The sequence below is a fragment of the Corvus brachyrhynchos genome, unplaced genomic scaffold, assembly GCF_000691975.1.
Source record: "Corvus brachyrhynchos isolate BGI_N302 unplaced genomic scaffold, ASM69197v1 scaffold23, whole genome shotgun sequence".
NCBI lineage: Eukaryota > Metazoa > Chordata > Aves > Passeriformes > Corvidae > Corvus > Corvus brachyrhynchos.
In genome coordinates, this window is record NW_008238983.1 from 9,661,705 (window position 1) to 9,689,220 (window position 27,516).

The following is a 27,516-nucleotide window of genomic DNA, read 5'->3' on the forward strand; positions in this document are numbered from 1 at the left end:
TGGAAATTAACCACCTGAATGGTTTTCTGGCATCTACAGCTAAGAACTTTGTCACAATTTTAAAAGTTGGTTTGAAGTTTCCAAGGTACATCAGTTAAATATGTGCAGGTTTGTGGTGGTATTTTTTATTTATTTTAGCTTGTTGGATCTTTTTTTACATTTTCCAGGATCATTGTAGGGGATTGGATGAGGTTTGTTGGAACATCAAAAAAAGGGCTTCTTGACAGGGTAGCCAAGTTGATACCACGGCTGACTAATAGAGTGCTATTAAATATTTGAGAAAGCCTACAGTGTCACATTTATAGAGGTGAAGGGAGTGACTACCAGTGTCAGAGATTTTGATGTAATTTTAAATTGGCCACAAAACCCAAAAGTTGCTCTTGAGGATTGTTTTTTACTATGATAATTTATTGAGGGGTTGGTACTTTTTCGCAGGATTATTTAATGTAAAATTTATTCTTAGATTGTTTGGGTTTTTTCCGCACCAGATAGTTGATACTAAAAGTTTATTATTTTGCAGATAACCTGAAATGTACTGCTGATTTAAAAACTGCTTCTCCTTTGCTTTAGATGGAATACTAGTTTTTCAGCCTCCTTGCCTTTTGTGAAATGCTTCTGGATCTTTTTCCTTCCACCTTCTACAACCAAGCAACAATTTAAAAACCAGTGAGAGAGTATCTGGCTGTAATTATATACAGCAATGTTTGTGCAGCTCCATTGTAGAAATGGAAAGATCATGTGCTGATACAACTCCTTGTAAAACCCTTTCATAGCTTTTCTACAGTAGTGTCAGATATAATTTCATTAATTGTTTTAGAAAACAATAAAAATATTTTGATGTAGCAGATAGCTATAGCACTTTCTTAAAAAATGAGTGAGAACTGTAAACTGAATGACTTCACACAAAGGAGAGGCTCACAAACATTTTTTGGATAATTAGAGGAATACAAAAGTGTGAATTGGCCCTGGCAGCCTTTATGCAGGCTCAGTGATAAAGCAAGGAGCGTGCCAGAAGCAGTGAATGGAAGAAAACCTACCTCCCTTTGCAGCATGAAGTGAGTTTCTTTGCTGTGGTGTTCTTCTGGGGAGCAGCAAGGCAATGAATGCCAACTGCTATGGCCTGCTGTGCACGCACACTGATGTATTTTGGTGCATGGGATGAAAACAATGAATTTCTGCAGGCTGCATAATAAATACTGTTGCTGGGGAAGTGTGTACAGGGCAGTGGAGCTCCTTCTTGCACTGAATGGTTCTGAACTTATCAAGGCATTCCTCTGAAACGGGCTGGGTCTCACATTTGGCCACGTAATGTCTAAAACTATACCCAGGTGATACCACAAGTACTGCTGTGTCCAGGTAGTGTGCAAGATGTCTGCGTTGGGCTGGGGTTTGGTGTAACTTACCTTTGCCTACCATTGCCCCTGCCGCCAGTGCCACAGGCACACATCCGCCTTCTAGGAGTTCCATTGAGTCCAAGGTGCCCTTGCTGCTTCCCAGCACCTGCTTTGGAAGCGAATCCTTGGGTGTTTGTACAGGCCCTATGGCAACACAATCTGAGGATGTCTCAGGAAGCTTTTCTTCTGCCAAAGGACTCAACAGCGTTCCCCAGCTCTGGGTTACCTCCCATGAGGACTGTGCTTACTTTTACAGAAATATGGCTGGTGAATGTTGTCCAGAAAAGCATTATTATGGTGTCATTTGGAACATTCACTTCTATACCATCAAAACTGCTTTTGATTCCTATAAATTGCTGGGAGAGGTGTTTGATGGTCTTCTGTAACTCACCTTGTTATGCAGGTGCTGGCTGTCTCCACAGAGTCCATCTTACCATGGTGGATTCCTATTAAGTCCATCATGAAGGGGCACCCACTTCTTGTTTAACTTGTCTTGAGGTATAGGAAAAAATGAAGGCTTCCTAAGGCCTGGTTTGTTGCTTGTTTATAGACATACTATAGGTCAGGCTGGGATTTTTCTGTTCATGCCTGAAAAGGGATAAACTTGATGTAAAGAGCTGCTGCTAACACTCAGACATCCTCAGCTGGCTGTAGAAAATCTGCATTTTTGCAATGCTTTGTGCTTCTGCTGTTACCTTGCTGTGCAGAGGCAGGTAGAGCTCCCCAGGTGATGCTCCCCAAAATGAGCTCCCTGCAGCGTGCTGTGCTCATTTGCCTTTTGCTCTCCCAGTATACAAGGTCACACACAGAGGGTTCTGGCTCCTTCGGTGCTTTTATGACATGTGTGCAGAAATGGGAACATGTGAGTTCAGCTGGAATCAAGATGACCGCTCTATGGATATTTACTTTGCTCATTCTTGCCTAGGGAGGTAAAACAACTTTTACTGGAATATCTCCTTTCCTAGGTGGTTATTAAAGGTAAAGCTTTAAGCATAGTCTAGTGCATCCTTACAGAAGATAGGTTCATTAGCTTTAACATTAACATCCAGAACTAAATATATAACAATATTCTTCTTTTGTTTAGTCAAGTGTTTTGTTCATTTGTTTGGGTTTTAGCTTTATCATCTCATTCTTAAGTTATTCAGCTTCCTTGGTATTTTCATTCAATACATTGTATTTTCCAAAGACAGTATAAGCATAGAAGAATCAAGTTTTGCATAGTTGAATGGTGATGGAGGATTCTTTATGTCATTCGGGTAGAATTAAGTAGAACAGTAGTCTTATTTGTACCTAGAACATTTGAAGTACATACATGATGCAGTGACTACCAAAAATAAAAGAATACATAAATCATAATTATTCTTCTGAGTTTAGGTTAAGGGAGGTAGTAATTCTACCTGCTTGAGTTCTGAGCTCAGTCATATTTTATGCCACTATTTTCTAATACTATAGTAATGAAGTTCTGGTTAAAATCCCTTCCTCAAACTCTTAAGATGGGCTCAAGTTACCATAGTTCAGAACAACTTGATAAAGAATTTTATTGCTCATCTTCCTCAGTCAAAGATATTGTTTGCAAACTTACATAATGAGGCATAGGAATATGCAGAAAAGTGGTTGCTAATGCATTCTTCTTTAGAAAAAATATGAAGCAAAAATATGTTTCACTGAACATGCAGAAAAATTTATTAGGGACAATACTTCTGGTAATTATTGGTTTTAGTCTTTTCATGTATTCAATGTAACTATACAGTCAATTGTACTGATATTTTATGAAGCTGGGAAACACCTATAAGAAAAGGACAAAAAAGCATGTCCTTTTATTCACTCAAACAGATCTGGCACAGTCGTGTGACAGCCTAAAGGCTCCCTGCACAAACACGTCAGGTTGCTTCAGTCAGGAATCCTTTTAAAGCTAAAAGCAGGGGAATCTCAGTTACAAAAAAAAAAAAAAAAAAAGGAGAAAAGAAAAAATAAAGAGTATCTAAATTAAAACTATGGCAAATTCAAATAAAGTTTTCTAGGGAAACCCTTTAAATGTTTGTGTGCAAGGCTCTGGCATTGGTTTACAACCAAGAAATGGCAGCTTCAATATCCTACTATACTGGATTGTTAAAAAGCAAAGAGCATGAATTTAACTAAGGAGAAGAGCACTCTTTTCATACTAGAATATATTGATATCCTTGTAGGAGCAAATACAATTCTAATAGAGAATCATACAATCTTTTAGGTTGGAAAAGACAAATCAAGTCCAAGCATTAACCCAGCACTGTCAAGTCCACCACTAAACCATGTCCCCAGGTGTCACATCTGCACATCTTTTAAATATCTCCGGGATGATGACTCCACCACTGCCCTGGGCAGCCTGGCTCATGTTCTGCGTGTTGAATAAGAAGGTAGCATTAGGATAAAAATTCTGATAGTGGATCTGCTATCTTGACTGTAAGAGCCACATTATTTATTAAAAGACCATTACAGTAGTGGTGAGGAGAAGCATGACTAAAATTGGAAAAGCCAAAATGGAGTCAAAACGTAGTCACTGTGACCCTAAGATTAATATGAATACAGTACAGTGTTTCTGTTGAAGTCAGACAACTGATACTGGGGATTACTATGAATCAACCACAAGTGATTCCTTGAACATAATGAACGTTGTTACATTTTGTACAAGTTTGCTGCTTAAAAAGGGCTAAACTGGAATTCCTGGAAATGATAATTCACTGCTTATGCACAGACTTGATTTTCTTTTCTAACTTACTTGGATGAGGTGGCATAGGCTTTTGCATCATGGTGTTCTTGCCAGTAACATCTAGTAATTCAATCTGCCAGCAAGAATGCCACCTGAGATATTACATTTTTTTCTGGCTGCTGAGGTGGTATCTATCACAGAGACATCTGGATGCTGGAAGAGGGAAAGTACTACATTACTTACTATGGATTGTGCTAATTACAGACAGGAAGATTGCTCTCAAGTCCCAGTGTGTCAGATGAAGCTGCAATTATTTAGTAAATCCGAAAATCAGACAAAAGGAATTTAAAATTGGAAAAAGTGTTATTTCAAAAAGAGCCACTGTCCCTAGTCACCACTAGGACTTCATTTCAAAAGGTAATTTAAATTAATTTTTTTCAGTTCAGCACTTCGCAGTTATTGTTCATCCAAGGACTCTGGCAACATTTATCTTCAATATTGTTAATTTCAGTGGACTTCAATGTAAGAATTTTAGTTCACTTTCTCATCAAAAGACTGATTTCTAAATCTGTGACATCTCACTGCAAAGGGTCTGTATAAACCACAGACTGGAGATATTAGGAAATTTATGATGATGTACAGATTTGAACTTCTCAGGTTAACATTTATGATGCCAGGTAGAAATTAAAAATCCTTTCAGAACTATTCTTATGTAAATTAGGCAATTATTCTTTTTTTTAACACTATCAAGTCCGGTAAATAATTGACACAAGTTCTTTACTGTAAAAATAGACCTCCACAAAGAAGCATTTGATTTAATTTACATTATTATTATTGTTCAGAACATAGATAGTAGGAGGTATGCTGACATATTCATAAGTGAGCCAGCATCTGCTGGGAAAAGGGAAAACAATTAGAGATTTAAATCCATTTACTCATCCAAAAGAGCATTTAGTCTCAACATCAGAAAGAAATAAATATAATTGTTTGAAAAGTTAAAAAAAATTCAGTCTTTGTTTTTTTAACTGGGGGATGCAACAGACAATGTTGTTCTCCCCTGTAAGTATCTTACGAAAATGTACAGAAAAATCTTTCAATCATGAGTGTAATAATCAGTTCACTTTTACCTAAGGAATGGTTAGTACTGAGTAACTTCAATCCTTTTTGTATTCCTGTCACGTGAGGAAGACCTGTATTGTCTTGTCATGTGAGGAAGACCTATATTGAAGCATAAACAGAACATGCCTTGGAGGAAAGTGTAGTCATTGCCTAATTGACTATACAATTCATTTTATCATTCATTTAAACGTATCATTCATTTTATTAAAAAAAAAAAAAAGTACCTTTCCTAACCCATCCTCTGGTGTGCATGCTCAGTATTTTAAAATTAAGACCTTCTGTTGCTTAAGTGCTTGTACATAGAAGCACAAACACATCTAAATTTACTCTCCTGTGTAGGCCAATTGAATTAACTTAGCTGCACATTTGAATAATATAAAAATGCACATAATGATCAGTAGAACCAGGAATTATACTTGTAATTTCTTTCAGAAATCACACGTAACTATTTACTTGAGAAAGCAATTTGTAATTTTCTCTATAAACATGGAGAATCAGACAAATGGAAGGATCCAGAAAATCTGAAGAATGCTAATGTTTTTGCTTTGAAATAGTGTAGTTTGTATATCAAGACCAAGAGGGCAATTTCTATATGTATGAGTCAAATTACTTGATAAAGAAATAAAGATGCTTCCCTCCAGCTGAGTGAATGCTGTACAAGTCATTAATTAAAAATATATATAAAATTTTGTATTCTAAGTATGTTTTATTCTTAAGTGTGTTCTTCTGTTAAATCAGTTCCTTCCAAATAGATTTATATCTGAATATTCATGGCACACTACTAATTTAATTTAAAATGATCACTTTTTTCTTTCTCTTTCCAGTTCAACAGAAGAGCAGTTTCACTGGCAAACACAAGGTAATGTACTTATCTACGTATCTGTATTACTTATATTCTCTCCCAGAAGGATCATTTTTACCTAAAGAAGATGGAGGGGAAAAGCACATTTATGTATGTGGAGGTTTTTGTTGGGTTTTTTGTGTGTTTTTTTCTCATTGCTAGTGTGTGAGAACTCTACTTAAAAAGTGATAAGATTTGGCAAAAGTTGGTAGGGTTGACAAAAAGTACCCTGAAACTAATGTAGAGTTTTGAGAGGGGGCACTGCTAAATGTGTCTCTGGCTTTTTTTAAGACTAGACCTAAATAATCTCATTTTGCTTTTATTAATCCAAGGCCACACTTTCAAAGGATGGCACAATTTCCAGTATGGCCAGCATCCTGTGAATGTGTGGCCTCCATTCCTTCATTAGCTGTGAATGCTTAGGCACATGTAACCAGTTGTAGCTTTTGTCTTGTAAATGGTTTTACGGTTTTGCCCTTCTTTTACATTTTTATGTTGTTAATTTTATTACAGATGGTCAGAAGGATATAGAAGATGAACTCACCACTGGTCTGGAGCTGGTGGACTCCTGTATTAGATCACTGCAGGAATCAGGGATACTCGATCCACAGGACTATTCAGCCAGTGAAAGTAAGTTGCTAGAAATATGTTTTATAGAACCCAAGAATTTTGTGCTCTAAAACTGAATGCATATCTTTTAGTGGTTTTCATGATTATTTTTTGATATTGGCAGAGGGGACTGTAGCTGTGAGCAGGCAAATTGCAAGTTATTTTTTCGGGTTTGTAGCGGAGAGAATCTCACTGCTAGCTTTTTGGGGGAAGAATAAGCACACTGAATATATTTTAAGGAAAATATTTTCTAATTGAAATGTTGCTGTACTATACTATAAGATCATGTCACAAAACTGTACCATCACCACCATTAAAACAACTTTCAAACTGCAATTTTTCACTATCCAAAGGTAATAAAATGAAACATAGTGGGTGGCTGTGAGGAAGTCTGATGCGTGATTGTAAGCACTTGGCCAGGTAGCTAGTGACTCCTTACAACTAAAATTTTCTTGTGGATACACAGACAGAAATAGGTGAACTTCTTAGAGATGATGCACAGAAGGGAAGCTGTATCAAGAAAGGTGAAGTCTTTGCTCCAAGGTTGGCTCACTGGTCGCTTACCAGCCATTCTTTTTGCAGAACTGTGCAGTGAGTGGATAGATTCTAGGATAGAACCAGCCACTGGGGAAGTGAATCAAGGCTAAACAACAGCGAAAGTGAACAAGGGACATGCCACTCATTGTATTTGTAGAGCAGATGTCTACCAACAATTGTGCTCATGAGTCACACTGAGACAGCTTTCCAGCATGTTAACTGGTCTGTTATCAGATGTAGCACTAGATGATGAAAAAGCAGGTTAGTTCCCTAGTTTCCTTTCCTTTTCCTCAGGCTCCTGTCTCGTATTCTGTCCCCACCTGCCACAATATATACCCACTTTCATTTCCCTGCCACTGCAGCTCCTGACACTGGCTTGGCTTTTGTTTTTAGTATTCCTCTACATCTCCTTCCCTCTTGCTCATTTGATCCCTGCTACCCAGTACGTTCTGAGTCACATCTTTGGAGGTGGCTGCCCAAATTCAGCTTTCCTGAAATCAAAGGGGATAATCTCCCCTTCATCTGGGAAGGCTGATCAACTGTGACAGCCACCTTCTGCAAAGCATCTCTAGCAATGACAAGTCATTACCTGCAATGTGGTCATCAGGTGACAAAAGGAAGACATTGCACATTGGATACAGAATTTTAATTTTTCAGAACACTTTTCATTATTTTAAAACAAGGTTTGCTGTCAAATTCAAGGTGACAACCCCAGGACAATAGAAAATTTTTCCTTTTTCATGTGCACAAGATTTTTGTTTTGGTTTTGCTTAATCTGAACACAGTCTGTATGATTGACATCTGTTGAAATGTTGCTCAATCTGAACAAAATTGGGAAAACATGAGAAAATGTAAGCCCTGTTTTTTTCTTTATTTGGGGGTGAGGAGAAACGAAACAGATTGGCATGATAAGGATTGCCTTCAAAATGGGATTCTATGATAGAAAAATGAAACTGGGCAGATGGCAATAGAGGAGACTGGGAGCAGAGTGGGGCCAACTTGTGTGGAAAACTGCCAGAAACTGACTTAAGGGATGAAAACTAAGAAAAAAATGGTAGGGGAAGATGAAGACAGTACATGGACTGAAGTCTGGGTACATGAAGAAAACTAATACTAAAGAAATGTCTGGGAAATATCACAAGCAGCTAAAACACAACTAGGAATGCAGATAGAATAAAGAGCATGGGCAAATGGAAAAATGATGGAGAAGAGAAGCAGTAGAGATGGATTTGTAGAGGATCAACAGGAGAGGAACTGAGGTTTGTTGAAGCAGGAGGTCCGTACAGAATGTTGAAAGCTGAGTTTGCTTGGCTGGACGTTTTGTTCATGGGAGCAAGAGTTAGGTGCAAAGAGAGGGAACAACGGGATGATGAAGACAGCCAAGAAAAGGAAAAGTGATATCACTATGGACAGGACAGTAGCTGTCCCTAAGAAACATAGGTTTGGAGAGAACAGGCAGGTGCATGTCCTCCCAAGGGAACAGGCTTCCCCACAGAGCTGCAAACTTGATCTTCTGTGTTGTCAGGAAATATTTGTAAAGCCTTTTGTCACAGTGCCCTTATTCCTCTGCTCCAGGCTCAGCTTGTAATAAAACTAGATTGCTATTTGCCAGTTAGGTTTTAATTAAGAATCAGATCTATATGCCAAAACTAACAGTTGCAGCTCTGCTGATCACTCATAAATACAATTAGGATGTCATATAGTGGATTTTTTTTCTGGTTTGGGGGTCTTCTTTCAGGTTAGAGTAAAATGCTACAAACACATCAGAGAGTTAAAATGTTATTGTGTTTCCAGAGTCAAAAGTACAAAAGTCGAGATTGTCTGTACAACATAATTTGAATTGCTTATGACTTCATTATAAAACAATTATTATCATGCCCTATTTTGTACATTTTCTGGCCATGCCTCATTTACCCCAAAGCTGAGACTCAAATTGCACAGCATACTAGAGGTGAGAGTGCCTCTGACTTCTGTAAGCAGTGAGTAGAACACACATACACCATGAAAACAAAAGTCTTATATTTACTTAAAATTTTATCGTGTCCCTCCTTTGTGTCTTAAATTTTTCATGTTACAGTTGTGAAATCACTCGAAGTATCTTCTACTGATACTTAGTTTTAGGTGTTCCCTAAACAGTTCAGTTAGGTGTGCTGAGAACAGTTGTAACAGAACACTGTGGGAGCACAGTCTCAAATATTTGAAGCGTGATACAAAAGGAAGTTTAAAGCCCACTCTGAAATGTCTCAAACACAGCGTTTGTATTTCCTAGACACTTCCGTTCTTAATCCTTTCAATCTCGAAATAGGAAATGAGATCAATATAAATGTCTTGCTTTACAGGTATTCTAAAAACTACTATTTGTGACATAGCTGAAGTAAACGTTGAGCGCCATAGAATAATCCACCAGGGTGCTGGTTTTTTTCTTTGTATTGAAGATTTTTCAATGGAGACCTGGTGTGATGCTGTAAAAAACACTGAACCATTTTGCATTGTGTGCACTGGCCATAAGGCAAGGAAGGAGGGCAAGAGCAATGACTCAGAAAAGGAAACTTAGTCTGGCATTTCCTAACTTTTGATCTCCTAATTTGACAGTTTTAGTTATGTTTACTTCTCTGCAGTTTGACTGCAAAGCTGTATTTTAAGTAACAAGACTGACTCTGAGGGGAGCATTTCCTGCCTGCAATGCATTTGAAAGAGATTTTTTAAAATCATCATCTGAAAGCCTGCCCAGTGATGTGACCACAGCTTCCTTTTGTGAACTGTGTGCATCAAGTCTAATGGCTTAATCTATCAGTAGCCCTGCCTTTGTAGAGGATTAGTGTGTCTCTACTCAGAATCTTTACAGTTCGGTTTCACACACTCTGACTTTCTCAGACTTAGTTTGAAAAAGTCGTCACATAGCAGTCAGCTGTTACAATATTCTAAATTCCAAGCATCACTTCACATGTGCTATTCCTTTAGTAGCAAATAAAAGCCATGAAAAAAAGGCTAATGGGACAAGTCACATGAAAGGGGCTTACACACAAGGGGTTCTGTATTGCTAATAGAGATGCTCACTAATTATCTTTACTGAGTGTGAATCAGCAAATGTGAAAAACCTTAAGTACATATAATTCTTATTAATTTGGTGAAATGAAAGCAGAGTGCTCACTGGTTTTAAAGTAACTATTATCAGACAGGCAGATGCATAGCTGCTGCAAGCTCTCATACAAGCTTCCTGTGGTGGAGCTGACCCTAGGACAAGGTTATATGCAACCAATGGGAACCCCTGCACTGTTGCCCACCTCTTTCTTCTGTTCCAACTCAAAGTAAGTTGTCTTCCCCAAACCATCTGTTTCCAGTTACAACCGACAGACAAAAAGTCAGGAGACTTCCAGAATTATGCAAGAAGCTGCATCTGACTGGAGACCTGAACCTGCGTCTCCATGGCCCAGTTCCCTGTACTGCAGTGATTTCTTGTTATCTCTATGTAGCCCTAGATCTGTCAAGACTGTGTCACTGCAGTTTGCATCAAACATGTCATAGTTTTGTGGCCTCAGAGGGGCGTTCAGCCTGTCCTGAGTGTTCATGGGGACGGTCAGCAGAAAAACAGTGGTCCACACATCCCCTCAGTCCCCGAGGGAGGGCACATACAGTTGTTGCTGCTAGTGTCAGTAGCCATTAGCTGCACTGGGTCCAGGGGCCAACCTGGACCCTCAGGGTCACCCTGAGGGCACTCAGTCTGTCCTTCTCCCTGCTCTACATTGCTGTAACACCCAGCTTGCCAGGCTGCTCCTCTCAGAAAATATTTCTTCCTTCTGCCATTACCTTTTCTGATGGGAACTCAAAAATATTGCTTTTGCACAAATTAAGATAAGTAACTGTCACCTTAAATAGGGTCAGGGAGAAGACCAGACGTGTGAAAGCCAATGTAATCACATATAAGACACTGGAGACTTCCCTCATAGACGAGGGATGGGAATGCACAGTAAGTGCAGGACCTGAAATTACTGGGTGAGGAAACATGCAGGGGAACAAAATTTAGTTGAGGACAGAGATAGCACCAGGGGTGTTTCAGGAGACACAGCAGTACTGAGCAGTGAATGTAGCTCAAGAAAGGTATTTTCATGGCAGAATGGTTTAATTTAGTGAGGAAAGACATGTGAAAATAAATTTTGTGAGGGCTGAGTATGCACTGTGGAGACCAAAAATTAATATTTCTGACTAGAAATCTTAGAAAAATGTGGGATAAAAGAAGCAAGACATTATTTTCTCCCTTTCCCATCACTACACTGTTGTCTCAAAATCACACAACTACTTCAGATTCATTCCTTTTACTACCTTGTCAGTGCACCTCTTTTTTTTGGTTTTGTTTTGTGTTTTTTCCTTTTTTTCACTCACATTATATGGAAGAGCTATTGTAAAGGTGGAAAGCTGCATGGAAGGAAGGAGAGTAAACACAGATACACAGCTGTCTGAGTGAGGAAGATTGGTTGCTGAGGACATTTGTCATTAAGGTTTGATAGGGTTGCAGTCTGGCCTGCAGGTAAGTGGGAAAGGTCCTGATGAACTGCCTGAGGCCCCCTGATGTCCATCCTCTGTGATGTGACAGAGAAGCTGGAGTCCTCTAAGCAGTTGTTAAGACCAAACTACCCTTTCCTGATGATGTTTGTAAATTGGCAGTTTACAGGTGGGTAGTGTAAGATAAAAAGTGGAACAAGAGGAAAATTTGGTTCTGTATTTCTTTCTCTTCTCTTAGTTTCTCTGTCCCCCTATCCCTGTGGGTCATCAGCATGCCACATTAGAGGACTGACATGACACTGTCATTGAAACAATTTCTGAGATAATCAGCTGAACTCACTGAATCCTTACAGAATATGCTGCATCCTTACAATCTGTACTGACCCCTTACGGGCTACAGCAGTGGAGACAGGCAGTGGTTTTTCCTTCTGTCATGGCATTAGCAAAAGGAGGGTTCTAAGATTACAGAGCAAATCCATTGGCACTTTCTTCCTAACTTAAACTCGAATGTCTGCTAATCCAGAAGTCCCTAGTTTTAATTTAAGGTATCTATTCTTTAATCTTCCATGCTTTTTCCTTTGTTTCAGCCTTCACAAAATGAGCATAAGACTGGTCTTAAAAGGATTACAGGGCAGATTTATGGAGCTTTCAGTGTTTATGTTTCTAACTGAAACAGAATCATTTCATTATTTTTCACTTGCTTCATCACTTCATGTGGCAACCTTCCTTCTTTGCTCTCTAAATCGATAGCACAGCCTGTAGGAACAGAGCTCTCGTTGACATGGATCAGAAAACTTCCTGGATAGTTCTCCCAATTTTCTTGATATTTTTTAAATGCTACATTTTAAATTTCATTTTTAGTTGTTGGTTTGTTTTTTTTTTTAAACCACGTGGTTTCTATCAGGATTGCAGTTTTTCCCACACAACATTACCAGTACTCCGGATGAATTTTTTCCCCCCACATTTTCTGGATAAATATTTTTATTTATCTCTGTGACCCTGTTGTCCTGGTGCTCAGGATTAATTGCAGTATCCAGCGCACTGATAAGGGAACAAATACAATGTAGGTTTAATAATACCATCTTCTTGGCTGAGGCCATTTCATAATGCCCTTCACAGAGGCTACATATTGACAGAGATGCAGGCAATTAAGGATGTCCAAGTACTTCTGGGGAAGAAAAATATGGCTTACCATTCTGGTCTCAATCCCACAGTATATGAACTCTTTTAGCCATTTGAAACTATTTGCCCCAAATGCAGCATGAATAGGTGTACATTTAGGTGCTGGTTTTTTTCCCCTCTGGAGAATGAATTATGTTAGAAGAACATTTTTACCACATGAAATTATATACAGATGTTGCATTAGACGGATGTGGGTTTCACTTAAAACCCCTGTCTAATTATGAGGCTAAAAAGGTAGGCTAAACTCTTACTTTACTCTCTGAATTCAGTTTCGTTTCAGCATTTTTTTGTAATAAGAGAAATCCTCCTTACCCAGTGGGAAAGCAGATGTCCCAGTTTGAAAAAGCATTCCTTGTTCAACCTGTATGATTTTCAGCCTTTATCAGCTGCTTTTATCATAGATACTGAAAATGGATTGAAACAAAAAGGCACTGTTTACAAAATGAATGTGTAAAAGGATGGGTGTTTATGTGTTTTCCATCCCATCGCTCTTGCTTTGTGAAATTGCCACCTGTCAGATGGCTGACATGCTCAATGAGATGAAATTTGGCATCAGGGGACCTCACAGTTTTTTGATAGATGAAGTTGTTTCCATTTCATTATCTGCTTTGAGAGCCAGGGCAATCCAGCTGAGTCATTCTTTGTGCACACAAAGGAGGTCTTCTTGTGGGATCTCCTGGTACACATACACACTAATAAAATCATGTGCTCTTTGAGTATGTTTCCAAGATGGAAAACCCCTAGGAAGTGTGCATACCCCTCCTCCATTTCAGGATCAGTCTTTAGAGTAGGAGTGACATAGTGCCTAACACAGGGCACACTATCTTTCTGTCTGCTGCATTAATGCAAACCTGGCAGTGTCTGACTCAACAGTTAAATCCAGATAAATCTCTCAGAGTGTGAAGTCTGAGGAAATTTTGATGTATTGCGGAAACTTTTGTCAGTATTGTAATATATTTAGGGTAAATATTTATGGTGAACATCTTAGATGCCTCTCTTTACTCCATTCATCTCTTCTAAAACAAGCTTTTGGCCAATCTTTGCTTTGAAACTTGGGTTTCAAAGTCATCTTTGCCCAATTTGTAATGGAATAAATCTCTGAAAGTGGGATACCACTTTTCAAAGGATGGTTTCACAGTTATTCATTGTATGTTCTCACAGAGAAAGTTGTAAAGGAATCGTCTCAACTGTGAGACAAATTCAGTCTTTTGAAGTAGTTGTTAATATGTAGATTTCCTAGAAATGGGGATGAGATGTTTCCTTTACCCATCTCCCCTTTCTGGCCCTAGTCACCCTAAGTGTGAGCATGAAATAACTATTAAGTTATTTAATGTTGTAATAGCCACTGGCCGGTCACAAACACTGAGACCTGCTTTCCAGGGGCAATCCTCAGCAGGAGATGAATGTCTTCACGAAACAGCTGACCATGAAAAGTTTCTGTAGATTTATTGCTACACCCCACTAAGACATTAGGGTTTGATAAAATGAAGCCGGCTCTAGTGCTGCTGAGAGCCAGCTCTTACATCTCAGCATCAGTGTTTACAGCCAGTGCTGCCTCGGGAAATGCTCCATCAGCACTAAGCATCCTAAGCTTGGACTTCATTGTTTTCATCCTCTGTCACAGGCAGAGCTCAAAGGCATTGAGAGTAGCGCCAGAAGAGATGTAGCTCAAACACTGTCATTCAGTACTCGATCACCTCTGCCCTTGTGGGTATCAGGATTGTATAACAGGTGCATCTTTGTTGCTGACATATCACATCCCAGTAAACTCATGTCAGTGTTCTTACTTTAAGAGCATGAGTGAAGTTTTCCTTTTTGGCCTCTTCCCTTATGCAGGCAGGAAGAGACCAAACTTAGGAGCAGAGTCACAGTATGGGCTTTCACCGCCAGAATTCCTGACAGACTTTGGTATCTACTTCAGGATGGACTCAGGTCCAGCTGATCTTGTTACTCTTTGGTTTGCTGCCTATCTTCAAGTTCATGTGTGGTTGTTGCAAGCAGGAAGCCTGGTGAAGGCTGAAGGAACCATCAGTGTTCAGGGAAGCAGTTCATGCTTTCCCCGGTTTCCTCAGGGGTGGCACGGAAGTTGCTGTGGGCACCCACCTGTGCAGGGTTTCCATCATCTCAATTCTTCTGCAGCCCTTCTGCAGATTGGTACATGCCTGGGTGAGTTTATAGGCTTCTAGGGGAAAGCACTAGAAGCCACTGGCTGAAGTGCTGTTCAAAACTGATGGCCCAGTACAAGCCCTTGCTGTTGGACGTAAACTTCTGCAGGCTGCCTCTAGCAATTTCCTCTCCTCGGGAAGGAATCTCCAGCTGGAGACACACACACCATCTTAATATCCAGCCTTCTCCCTTCCTGTGCATTCTTGCATTTTCTTACTGCCCCGTCTTTCCCTAAACCACCCAGTTCTGTCTTACCACATCCTTGTCTTTTGCTTCCATTCTTGTTTTATCTTGCATCTTTTCTTTTTATCTTCTTCCTCCATCTTTTATGTTTTCAAATGGCATACAATAAATCCTCAGTGCTTGTCCCCAAAACAGTTGATTATTCATCCTTAGAGACAAAAAAAATTCCACCAAAAGCCCCCAAAACCCACATACGTTTTCTGCACATAAGTGACCTTGCTATCCCGATTTTTCGCATGCTTTCACATTAACTAGAAGCAAAGCCAGATTGTGCATTGTTGTGTCATGTTGGAGTCCAGAGGTAACACTATGAGAACATTGCAGCTAAGGAATTTCTAATTTCCCTCAATTTCTGCACAGCAGCCTACAGGCTGAATTTTTGTTTTGATGTGCTGTGACCTGGATTTTCTTGGAGTTTACTTATATCTGCAAGATTAAACATGTTGTTATATATAAATTCCATACTGATATTACAATATTACTTCATATCTCTGAGCTTGCTTGTCCTGTGATGAATCTGATTTTGGTAGCTGGTGTCATTTAATGCTGTGCAACTGACTTAAAATCCATGCCTAAGGAAAACAACCCCTCACAATCTAGCTTTAATTACTGTAGAACAAAATAGTAAAAGAAAAAAAAAAAAAAAAGGAGCAATAGCAGCAGGTAAACATATATGGAGGGGGGAAATGGAAAGATAGGAGTCCAGACCAGGACAGCAGGAACAATTAGTAGCAACATCAAAGATGGATAGGAGGTAGGTGATCAGCTTGTAATGCTTAGTCTGTGTCAAACACCAGTCCTTTACAGGCAACCAGGTGTTCCCTCATCCACTGCAGGAAGCAGCTACTGAAACTTGTTAGGAAATGACAGTGACTTATAGTAGCATCTGTAGGAGCAGAACAAAGAAAGGCTCTTGGCATCCGAACCTACAGCGCAAAAGAACATCAGTAAATATTGTGCCTGTGGTACGGGCCAGGAAACAAATGCACCCACATCCCCACGACAGACTGATAAACCACTCACCCTACTCCTGCCTTAGTGGCAATGCCAGTGCCTGCACACTTGGCACAGTCAGGAGTGCCAAGAGCCACATCATTCTGGGATCTGCTGATGCCAGCTTGTGAGCATAAGCATTGTGGAGATTCAGCCTTGGAAAAAGGGGTAGTTGGCTTGTTAGCTTGTGTAAAATGATTTATATGGAAGAGAAAATTTTGGCAGGTATGGATTTGGGTTTGATTTCTTTTGTGCTACATGCAGTTTACACAGCTCTCAATCAAGCAGAATTTTTGTGACTTCTGTGGTATCACAGATTAGGGAGCTGCTTCCATTTTTTCCATTCTGGCCTTATAAATGGAGAAATGCATTTTGTCAGGACGATGTGAGAGCAGAGAGTGGTGCACGTTTGTGTGGATACAGAGAGAGAAAGCAGAAGGGTGTACTTTCTGGTTTATGGCAGAGGAGGTTTTGGCAAGTGAAAAAGATTGTAATAAAATTTTGACCTTTTTGACTTACTTTTTAATTGACTTCTGAGGCAGAGCTAAACACATTCTGAACTGGCTCACCTTAGAGACCAAATAGTCATTTTCTTTTGTGGACAGAAAAGATTCAGGATTTAAGCCTGTCAAAGGTCTGCAAAAAATGGAGTTCTACTTCGCATGAGAAGAGGAAACCTGTTTTGTGTAGTAGTTAAGTTCATAGAAAAACATAATAGTGTAATAGATCTGCTGATGTCTTTTGTATTAGATCCATATATCTGTGAGGGGTTTTATAGGCTTTTATAATCAGAAGCTGTTGGGCACTTTTTATTTTATTTTTTTTCAGCAGTCTAATTTAGGTCTATCAAAGGAGATTTGTCTGGGTTTTTTTTTTTCCTACTGATAATGCATTCAGCTTTCATGTGCATCATGTTTGTGTGATGTCTATAAACATCTGATTTTATTTCCTAGTAATAAAAAGGGAACACATTAGTTTAGTACTATTGATAGCAATTTTAGGCTGCGCTAGGCACAGAGGGTGACTAGGAACACTTGATGTTTGCAGCTGGTTTTCACAGGTACAAAATACCTCAAAAAATTAGGATTTAATAATGAACTTATTTGGGCTTTTTTTTTTCTTCCCTGTAAAGTAAGCCCACACACCATTTTAAATGTAGTTATTCCTTTAAAAATGGGAGACTGATAATGAAAACACAAATTAAAACATAACAATTTTTAATGCCAAAACCCAGTGTTTCTCAAATGGGAACATGGCAGTTCCTTCTGAGCTGGAGTTTCCTGTCTGTGTTGCAGCATGCAGTGTCTCCTCCTGTATACAAATTTCTTCTTCTGGTCACATTAACAAATGTGACCAGGAAAAAAAAAAATTAACAAATGAACAAATCTAATCCTGTTCAGGAGCCCTGCTCAGGTCCTGTTCTCCTGTGGTTCCACAGTGATATGTTAATAGAGAGCAAGCATCTGTTACAGTGAAGCGTTCTACCACTCTTAGTGTTGCAGAGTTTCACAGAAGCAGCATCAGAAAGGCTCGAGGACACTGTTTTTCCTCTTTGTGTCTTCCATAATGCAGAAATGTAATTTAGTTACAATCTTTGCTGCCCATCTTGTCTTGTGTGTATCTATTGCTCCAGTAAAGCTCATCATCCTAATGGCCAGTGATAAATTGTCTTCTTCAGAGACTATCTGATTTTGATATCTGCAGGGTTTAGCAAGTGATTTCATAAAATATGATTAATCTTCTACCAAAAAAAAAAAAAGGTTTTATTCTTCGGGTCAATTAAAAACTTGCAGTAGTAGAGTTGTCCTTGGTTTTTATCTCAATTGAGGATAGATTTGCTATTACAAAACCAAACCAAACAAACAGAAGAAAAACAAAGACAAGGCCAGCTTCTGTATTCTGAGCTTAAATGTGTATAGATCTATTCTTGCTCAGTGCATGTATTTCAGTCTTGTTCTCCAGCATCTTCAGGAATTTCTCTCATTAGTAGTGGAACTCCAGATTTGTCCTGCTGTCAAACATTACCCAGTATTGCTTATGAAAGAAGATCTGCGTGATATGGTATAAAAAGAAAAACACTATCTGAGTAGGTAACACTGAAGTTATCCTACTATGTCAGGATTACTTAGGCTCTGCTATATTACCTTATTCTATGAGGTTAAAAAAAAAAAAATCAGGAATCAGAAATATTTACTGTTGGGGTGGAATGCAAACTTATTTCTTTTCTATGCCCTTCAGGTCTTATATTTTTCTACTACTTCTTGTTGACACTTAAGGTGCTTTGCTATCCCTTGGAGTAGAGAATTATTATTTCAAATCCTAGAAAATGCCTCTGTTTTCTTCTTACAATAATGGCAGGAGTGGTACCTTGTGTAAAAAGCATAAGACAATCAGCATCTAATGAAACTAGTTTCTATTCCCAGTTCACTTACTCTTGAAATAAAGTGTTCTTCATCTTTCTTTCCAATAGTAATTAGGTCAGAAGGAGAGTTTGAAGGGATATCCTTTTATTGTTCATTTATATAATGCTATCAGCCTATTTTTTGCATCATTTCTCCAGATATATATCGTTTATAGAATTCTTGGATGAAAATGAACTTATTCTACACTTGTGAATGCATTCCACAAAATCCTATTTTCCAGCACCTAAGAATAGGTTCTATAGCAGTACTAAAGCCCTTTTCTGTATTTGTAGGTAGAACATAGCCCTCTTAATGCTGGTAGAGCATGGCATTGCATATAAATTACTTTCCTTTTTTGTAAAACAAGTTTGTTTTCAGTGGATTCATTTAAGAATTGCTGTCTCTCTTCTAAAGAGATGTGTTTGGTTCATAACAAGGGAGCTGCTTGTGATCAAGCATTTAAAGTATTACCATTTATTTCTTCATTTTAAGTATGCTTTTGGTGTCCCCTCTCCTCCCCTCCCCCTGTCTTTTTTTGCCCCTTCAACTTTCTTCATTTCTAGGGTTTGGAATTCCTTTGCTATATTGCAGCCTTGGCATTTTCTCCTGTAGTATAAAGCTACTGATAGGTTTAATATTTAATATCACCTAGAAGGTAGATGTTGAAATATTTTCCTAGTACTGTTCTAGTTCTAGTCTCAGATTTGGAGGGAGAATGGGTGCCATGCTTATTACTATTGTTATAGTAGAGCTGCTTGTTGTCTTCTATTTGAGGTCAGACTAACAGTTGCCTTAAAAGCCCTTTTTTCCTACAGCATCTATTTGACCAGTTGCAGCTGAAAAGTTGCGTTTTCAACTGCAGATCTTAAGTTTTGCCTTGGTTTAGCCTCTCCTTTTTCTGTCTGTAATTAACAAAATGTCTTCTTTTTGTGGTTGCCATGAAGGTCTCTTATCTAATTCTCAAGGACTTTCCTCACTGCCCCGTGCCTCCGCTAGCTTCACCTTACATTTTTCACAACTTCCCTGGAGACAAGAAAATGGAGAAGGTCTGTACCTGTGTTGCTGCTTCTTGCCACCCTCCATAGTACTTGCAGGGCCTCCCTTCTGCTCACTTGATTCTTCTGCTTTTCAAAACCATCCTAAATCGTCTTGGCAAGAGAAAGTTTCTTCAAAGAATGTTTCAGATGACCTCAAAAATAAGACGTAATGCAACGGAGGGGGTTAAAACAGACAAATAAGTGTTCCTTACTCTTCTGATTTGGAGGCAAAGTTTATTCCTGGTCCCAGATGGAGCAGCTTAATTCTGGGAGTGATATTTAGAAAACAGGATGTACCAGTGAGATGCCAAAGAATTTAGTATCACTAGGAATAGGTTTGTCCACCTTGTCATTAGCTATCATCACTTCTTCTCTAATGTTGGATACTGTGGAAGGACTCTGGCAGGTTACCATCAAAACCTCTCTCTTGTTACGTTGTTCTTTTTTAATTATCCATTCCTTTGCAAATCTGGGCAGCAAATACAACCCAGCTTTAGGAGGGGTTGGCAACTGCTTACCAGGAGTACAGACACCTTAATGAACTAAGAAAAAAGTAGGTTGTAGGGTAGGAATCAATATTTTGCACTCAAACTAAATGACCTGAGAGGAAAAAGAAACAAGTAAGTGATGACTTTCTGGTATTTGAAATCCTTAATTAGGCGTATACTAACAGTTAGGAGGTGGTTCTTCTCAGTGGGATGTGAGGCACCTCAACCTATTAACTCTGTAAATGAATGTTTAAAGGACATTAAAGGAGCTTTGCTAGTGTTTTACTTTTGACTGTTATCCAAATGAGCAAAGCAGGTTGAGGAATGTGTGAAGTGATTAATTACACTAATTAAAAACACTTTATTTACACTTACTCTATAATTTATCATTACTACTTTTGTCAGTTGATCGAAGGTGAGTGAAGTGTTGTTTATAATTGGTATGGGAGCTAATTAAATGGTCGTTCGAGCACGTTTTGGTCTATTTCCTTTGTCAATTAGAACTGGCATCGTAATAGATGACTGACCAAATGGAGATGTATAGCACAATAGCAGTACTACACTTTACTACTTACTTGGAGAAGCAAATGTGCCCTGGGAAGCCAACTGACTTTAAATCTCAAGGAGAGGAAAAAACCCTTCTTTCACTTGCCAGCTATTTTTGTTTGTAACTTCATATGGAAAACTCAAGTAACAAACACACAATTACCTCATGGAGGGTGACTAGGTAGATGTTTCTGTTGTTTGTACTGTAATTATTTTAGCCAATTCAGAGGTAATTATTGCATAGATTTGGAATACTGAATTAATCATACCCTTATCTTATAATAATATAGCTCTGTACGTAACTTGTCATTATCTGATACTTATTTTGTAATTGAACAACTACCAGATAATGTATTATTGAATACTTGTTCCACAATAAATTCTGCTCTGTAGTGTAATACATTAATCCTGTTTCATAATTCAGCCTTTTTATTTGTTTTGTTTGTTTGTTTTGGAGATTAACCATACTATTTCTATAGTATTATCTTGGATTGTTAGGTACTGTGAAGCTAAAATGTTTTAAGTATTCCCTAAGATACTGTGATCTAAGGATTAGGAAACGGGAGCAACTTTTCAGATGTTTGACAGGCAGACACTAGGGATAGTTTGTCATTGATATCCCCAAGAGAGCAATTTCTGTTGTTTCTTTTTGGAAGTTCCTCCTTTACAAGAAGCCCACATTCATCTGACTACTTAGCTTTGTGACACAGCAATGGGGCTATAATATGAGACAGAAAAATATAATGATCTTTGAGTATGTAATGGAGTTAATCCAGACTCCTGCGACCTTAGCTTGCTGCCCTGTAGTTAAAAATATGTATCACATATACTGATTGTACTTAAATCTTATCAGACTTTCCCTTGGGAAACTGTCCTTAAGAAAAAAGGGGTCTGGCAAGGCTGGACACACTTTAAGAAGGAAATCTTAATGGTGCAGGAGTAGGCCATCCCTATTTGCCAAAAGATGAGCTGACAAGGAAGAAGACTGGCCTGGCTGAAGAGGGAGCTTTTCCTGGGACTCAGGGGGAAAATGAGAGTTTATGACCTTTGGAAGAAGGGGTAGGCAACTCAGGAAGACTACAAGGATGTCATTTGGTCATGCAGAGACAAAATGAGAAAGGCAAAAGCTCAGCTAGAACTCAGTCTATCAACTCCTGTGAAAGTTAATAAAATGTGTTTTTATAAATACATTAACAACAAAAGGGAGGGCCAAGGAAAATCTCCACCCATTATTGGATTTGGGCAGGAGGGGGAACATTGCCACCAAGAATGAGGAAAAGGCTGAGGTATTTAATGCCTTCTTTGCCTCAGTCTTCTCCAGAAAGACCAATTATCCTCAGGACAACCAGCCCCCTGAGCTTGTAGACAGGCATGGGGAGCAGAACAGACACCCTGGAATGTAGGAGGAAGTTGCAAGTGACCTCTTGTGCCACTTAGACAATCACAAGCCTGTGGGGCAGGATGGGATTCACCAGAGGGTTCTGAGGGAATTGGCAGAACAGCTCACCAAGCCACTCTCCATCATTTATCATCAGTTATCATGACAGCAGGAGGTTGGCAGATGTGGTGCCTGTCTACAAGAAGTGTCAGAAGGAGGAGCTACAGGGCTGTCAGCCCAACCCTGCTGCTGGGAAGGATTATGGAACAGATTATCCTGAGTGTGATCACATGGCACATACCAGACAGCCAGCAGATCAGGCCCAGCCAGCACATGTTTAGGAAAGGCAAGTCCTGTTGACCAACCTGATCTTCTATGACCAGGTGACCTGCCTAGAGGATGATGGAAAGACTGTGGATTAAATCTACCTGGACTTCAGGAAACCTTTTGATAATGTCTCCCACAGCATTCTCCTGGAAAAACTGGCAGCCTATAGCTTGGACAGGTGCACTCTTCCCTGGGTTAAAAACTGGATGAATGGTCAGACCCAAAGAGTGGTGGTGAATGTTGCTGCATCCAGTTGGTGGCAAGTCAGTTGTGGCCGGGATTGGAGCCAGTCCTATTTATTATCTTTATCAACAATCTGGACAAGGGGATGGAGTGCACCCTCAGCAAGTTCTTGGTTGACAACAAGTTGGGCAGAAGTGTTTAATTTGCTAGAGAGCAGGCAGGCTCTACAGAGGAATCTGGACAGGCTGGATCAATTGTAAGAGGTTCAAAAAGCCAAGTTCTGGGTCCTGCACCTGGGTCACAACCCCAGGCAGCACTACAGGATGGGGGCAGAGTGGCTGGAAAACTGCCCAGCAGAAAAGGACCTGGGGGTACTGGTTGACAGCTGGCTGAACATGAGCCAGCTGTGCCCAGGTGGCCACGAAGGCCAAGGGGATCCTGATCTGTATGGGCAATAGCGTACCCAGCAGGACCAGGGCAGTGACTGTCCCTCTGTACTCGACACTGGTGAGGCCACACCTCGAATCCTCTGTTCAGTTTTGGGTCTCTCAGTGCAAGAAAGACATTGAGGTGCTGGAGCAAGACCAGAAAAGGGCAGCAGAGCTGGTGAAGGGTCTGGAGCACAAGTCCTGTGAGGAACAGCTGAGGGAGCTGGGGTTGTTTAGCCTGCAGAAAGGGAGGCTCAGGGGAGACCTTATCACTCTCTACAATTGCCTGAAAGGAGGCTGCGGCCAGGTGGGCATCAGCCTCTTCACCGAGGCAACCAACAACAGGACAAGAGGAAATGGCCTCAGGCAGCATCAGGTGAGGTTCAGGTTGGACATCAGGAAGAATTTTTCCACTGAAAGGGTGGTTAAGCTTTGAAAGAAGCTGCCCAGGGAGGTGGTAGAGTCACCATTCCTGAAAGTGTTCAAGAAACGATGGGAAGTGACACTTAGTGCTGTGGTCTGCTTGACAAAGCAGTGTTAAGTCAAAGGTTGGACTCGATGATCCTGGAGGTCTTTTTCAACCTTAACAATTCTATGATTCTATCATGTGTTTGTTTTTGAAACCTCACTCATGATCTGGTAATATTACAAATTTAATAGGATGTGCTTCTTTGCCCCCCATCTCTGATCAGTGTCAGTGTACTGAACCAGTCTCTCAGCACTTCGAAAACTGCTTAACTTCTGACACTGGTAAGGTCCTTGGAGCCCAAGTTCCTACTGGCTTTCTTATGTGAGATACTCTTCTGCTTATGACCACCATGGGTATGATTCAGGTGAGCTCTGCCACTTGTGTGGTTACTAGACAAGTTCTTGCCCTCAGGAGGAAGGGAAGAAAACGTCTGATGACTCACCAGCTCTGATTCCCAAACAAGATTCCTGTCTTTTCAACTACTGTTGCTGCTGATGAATATTTTTGGTAATCTCTCACTGAAGCCTCAGTCAGCATTAATGACTGTTCATTGAATCAAAATTCAGTACTGCATTGGTGCGCTTTGGTCTTTGTTGGTTTTGGTTTGGTTTGGTTTGGGTTTTTTTAGCTAGAACAGTGTATGCAGGTACTCGGAAGAATCCTAATATTTCTCTGTTCTGCCATTTGAAATATTTCTGCTTGCAAACACTTGCTATTCAAGAATAATTTATTTTAAAATGTAATTAAAAATTACATTTTTAGGTTGTGATTTTTTTCCCTTTGTTTGGTTGTTGGTTTTTTACCCTGAATGACGTAAGAAGGAAGAGGAGAGGGTCTGAAGAGAGCAGAAATGACAGGCAAAATATTTTATTTCTAAAAAATATATTGCTCTTGAAAATAAAAAAGACAAATGTTTTCATAATTTCTTTTTTTTTTCCCTCATTTTTGACCCAGCCATGAATGGTTATAGTAGCCTGGATTCTTTGTGTCACTTTGTTTCCCGTTATCAACTGTTACTGTGATGCCCTTGAATTAATAATAGTCTCTCATTTAAGACCACTCGCTTCCTTAGTTTGGTTTTTAAATAGCTACACCACACCTTACTGCACCATTGTTGGATTTTCAGAAGGAAAAGCAGTGGCGCCTGGAGGAATCCTGCCAGTGCAGATCCCTGTCCCTCACAGGCCAGGGGGCACAGCACAGCCTCAGCTGTGCCGTGGGGCTCACCTTGCAACCTTGGCCTCCTACTTCCCCAGGCTTCCCCTTGGCAGAAGCAGGTAGATGCTGTGGAGGCTGTGCTCTGCTGTGGTTTGTATGGAGCCTGTAGCTCACCAGGTTACACTGATGGCCACATGCAATGTTCTCAATGCCACGAATCAGCCTGGTAATGTCAGGCTGTGCTTGTTTTGTTGATTCCGTGTGGCAGGAAGACGGCAAGTGTGGGCTTCAGTGCTGCTCTTTTAAATAAGAGAGCACTGCCTCTGCTCCTCTTCCCCATTTGGCTTGAAGTAAGGTCCTCCACATCTCCTAAACTAGGAAGTTTTGAAATAAAAAAATAATAGCCATCTAATAGCCAGCATAACCGCCAGTAAGGGAGGGGGGGTAATATAAACTAAAGGAAAGGGCTTCACAAGAAACCCCCTCCCCTCACTGCCTGAATGGGAGACTCATTTTCCTCTAACCCTGTCAGGCCTGCCAGCATCTGGTTCTGCAAACCACAAAAGAAATTCCTGTTTCCCTTCTCTGATTCCTAGAGAAGTCCTCTGCTCTCCATCACCTCTGAAGTTTCGTTGTGGGTTGGCTCCCTGATGTAAGCATGTCCTCCATCTCCATCTGGTCTCTTCTTGCCTGGTCTTCTCTGTGCTCCAGCAGCTTTCCCTCGCTTAAGTGCACTTTGTGTCCCAAGCAAGACACCACCCTCTCCCTCTCCTTCCAGCTCCTTTCTGAGATGGGTTACAGAGGCCAAGGTGAGCAAAGCAGGGAGCCTTGCACCCTGCTCTGCTCAAGGTTAAAAGGAAGAGGAAGGTATTGTCTGCAGTACCTGTCCTCCAAACTGGAGACAAGTTAAAGAGTTGATTACCCTGCTCCATCGTTTGAAGTAAGTCCACAGTGGTGTTTCTTGCTCAGTGGTGATGGCTCTGACTTAGTTTCCTGAATTTTGACTCTTTCCTCTACTGTTTTAATACGGGAGGAGAGTGGCACAAACAATCAGTGAAAAATGGGTACTATCAACTGTGAATAATGCAACATCAATATTCTTTCACAAGGAAAATTATTTTTTTTGGTGTGGTGGTGAAAAACATAAGGGAGAACAGGTATTTATATCTTCCCCATACCCTCAAATAGAAACAAAACATAGTACAAATTTTTAAAGCAATACTACAGATCATCGATATCTGCTATCCTAAATCTTATGAAGCCCGAAGCATTGGTTTTAAATTGAACAATTGTAGTAATTATGTTTCATTAAGGGAACAACTAAGACGGAATTGTGCTAGCAGTTAACTAGTGATTTCCAGTGCCTAGCTGAAAATAGAGAATTTCCAGCTGCCTTAACTCTCCTGAAAGCAAATGAAAAATAGTTGTATGAATGCTTTCTTATACCACCACAACAGAGTTTAAATTCTAACCTGTAAGAAATGGTAGATTATTGTCAAGAGCCATCAGCGTACAGAAGGACACAAACAAACTTCTCTTCTGAATGAGCTGCAGGCTCTTCAGAAGGTCTGGGCTTACCTTCAGATTGAAATCTCAAGAATGTCAATGAGAAAAGCAATCCATCTATTCCCTATCAGACAAGGCAGGACTGCTTGTAGTCCCTAAGTCCTGAAAAAGGAACTTGTGTTTTTCATGGTCACATTGATTGATCTCAAATGTATCTTCTAGTTTGTATGCTTAGTTTAGATTTTGTTATTTACAGGTGAACAGCCACTACTCTATTCTACAGTTCCTTGGGATTATTTAAAATCCTAAGCTTATTTAAAAAATCTATTGGGCTGTCTCTCTCAAATTAATTTGTAATTATTGAAATGTACGTATATTTTAGTTGTTCATCACTACTTGTTAAGGTACAAAACAAAAACTGCTAAACAAAACCAATATTTTAGTGCACGTTAAACTACGAGTGCCAAACTTTTAAAATTCTTTTTTTCAAAGGGTTGGGTAAGTTTCTTTAAGTGCATGGAAGTGTTTAAACTAACTGGTGCAGGGAACCCATGTATGGTGATGTAAATCCCCTAGTGAGCCACAGTAATATGAAAGCAGCACTTGAAAGCCAGATGCAATGAAAATTTAAACATATTGCGTTCATAGCATGTGATAGTTTAATCATTATTTAAGCTTTAGAAATGTCACAGCATAATTACTTTCAGAATGAGTACAAACACTGTCATGCACAAAAACTGCTTTCTTTGCTTCTCATGGGAAAGTTACGCTTTTGTGAAATTTCTGAACTTTATCTTGTTCATCACTTGATCACGGACAAATTCTCAGTGAAAATTCAGAATTCAAAAGATTGAAATAAACCCTACAGATCTTTTTAAAACTAAGCATGTATTTTCTTTACGCTCTCAAAAAAAAATTGTCAAAGTATTTCTTTCATTAAAGAAGAAATTTTGCAACAAAACCAGTTAAATGGAAAATGCTAAGTAAACCCTATTTGCAGAGCCAGGGAATGGAAAGTACCAAAGGCTGGATTTATAAGCAGCCATAGAGGATTAAATTCAGCTCTCCTGTGGATGTGATACATTTTTACTAGCCTCACAGCATACATGGAGCTCCACCTCCTTCTGTACTTGTAAGGAAATACAGGGACCAGAACATACATTCTAAATTCCTCCTGTATCTCGAATGTTCTGATGAATGCAGTTGATTTTGCGGTATAAATTGTGTTGATATGGAAAACAGTGTCAAAATCCCAGTCTACATTTAGATGCAAACACTTCCTCTTTACATAGCCTACTACAATTTGTTTATAATATGAGCGGTT

General features: G+C 39.7%; 1 protein-coding gene across 1 annotated transcript in view; it reads left to right on the forward strand.

Annotated features, from left to right (window-relative positions):
• Positions 1-27,516, forward strand: part of CTNND2 (catenin delta 2) — a 656,025-nt gene that overhangs the window by 332,514 nt on the left and 295,995 nt on the right. The window contains exons 4-5 of the mRNA XM_017738706.1: positions 6,024-6,058; positions 6,554-6,670. Coding sequence (XP_017594195.1) covers positions 6,024-6,058; positions 6,554-6,670 — 152 coding nt within the window. The remainder of the gene's footprint in view (positions 1-6,023; positions 6,059-6,553; positions 6,671-27,516) is intronic.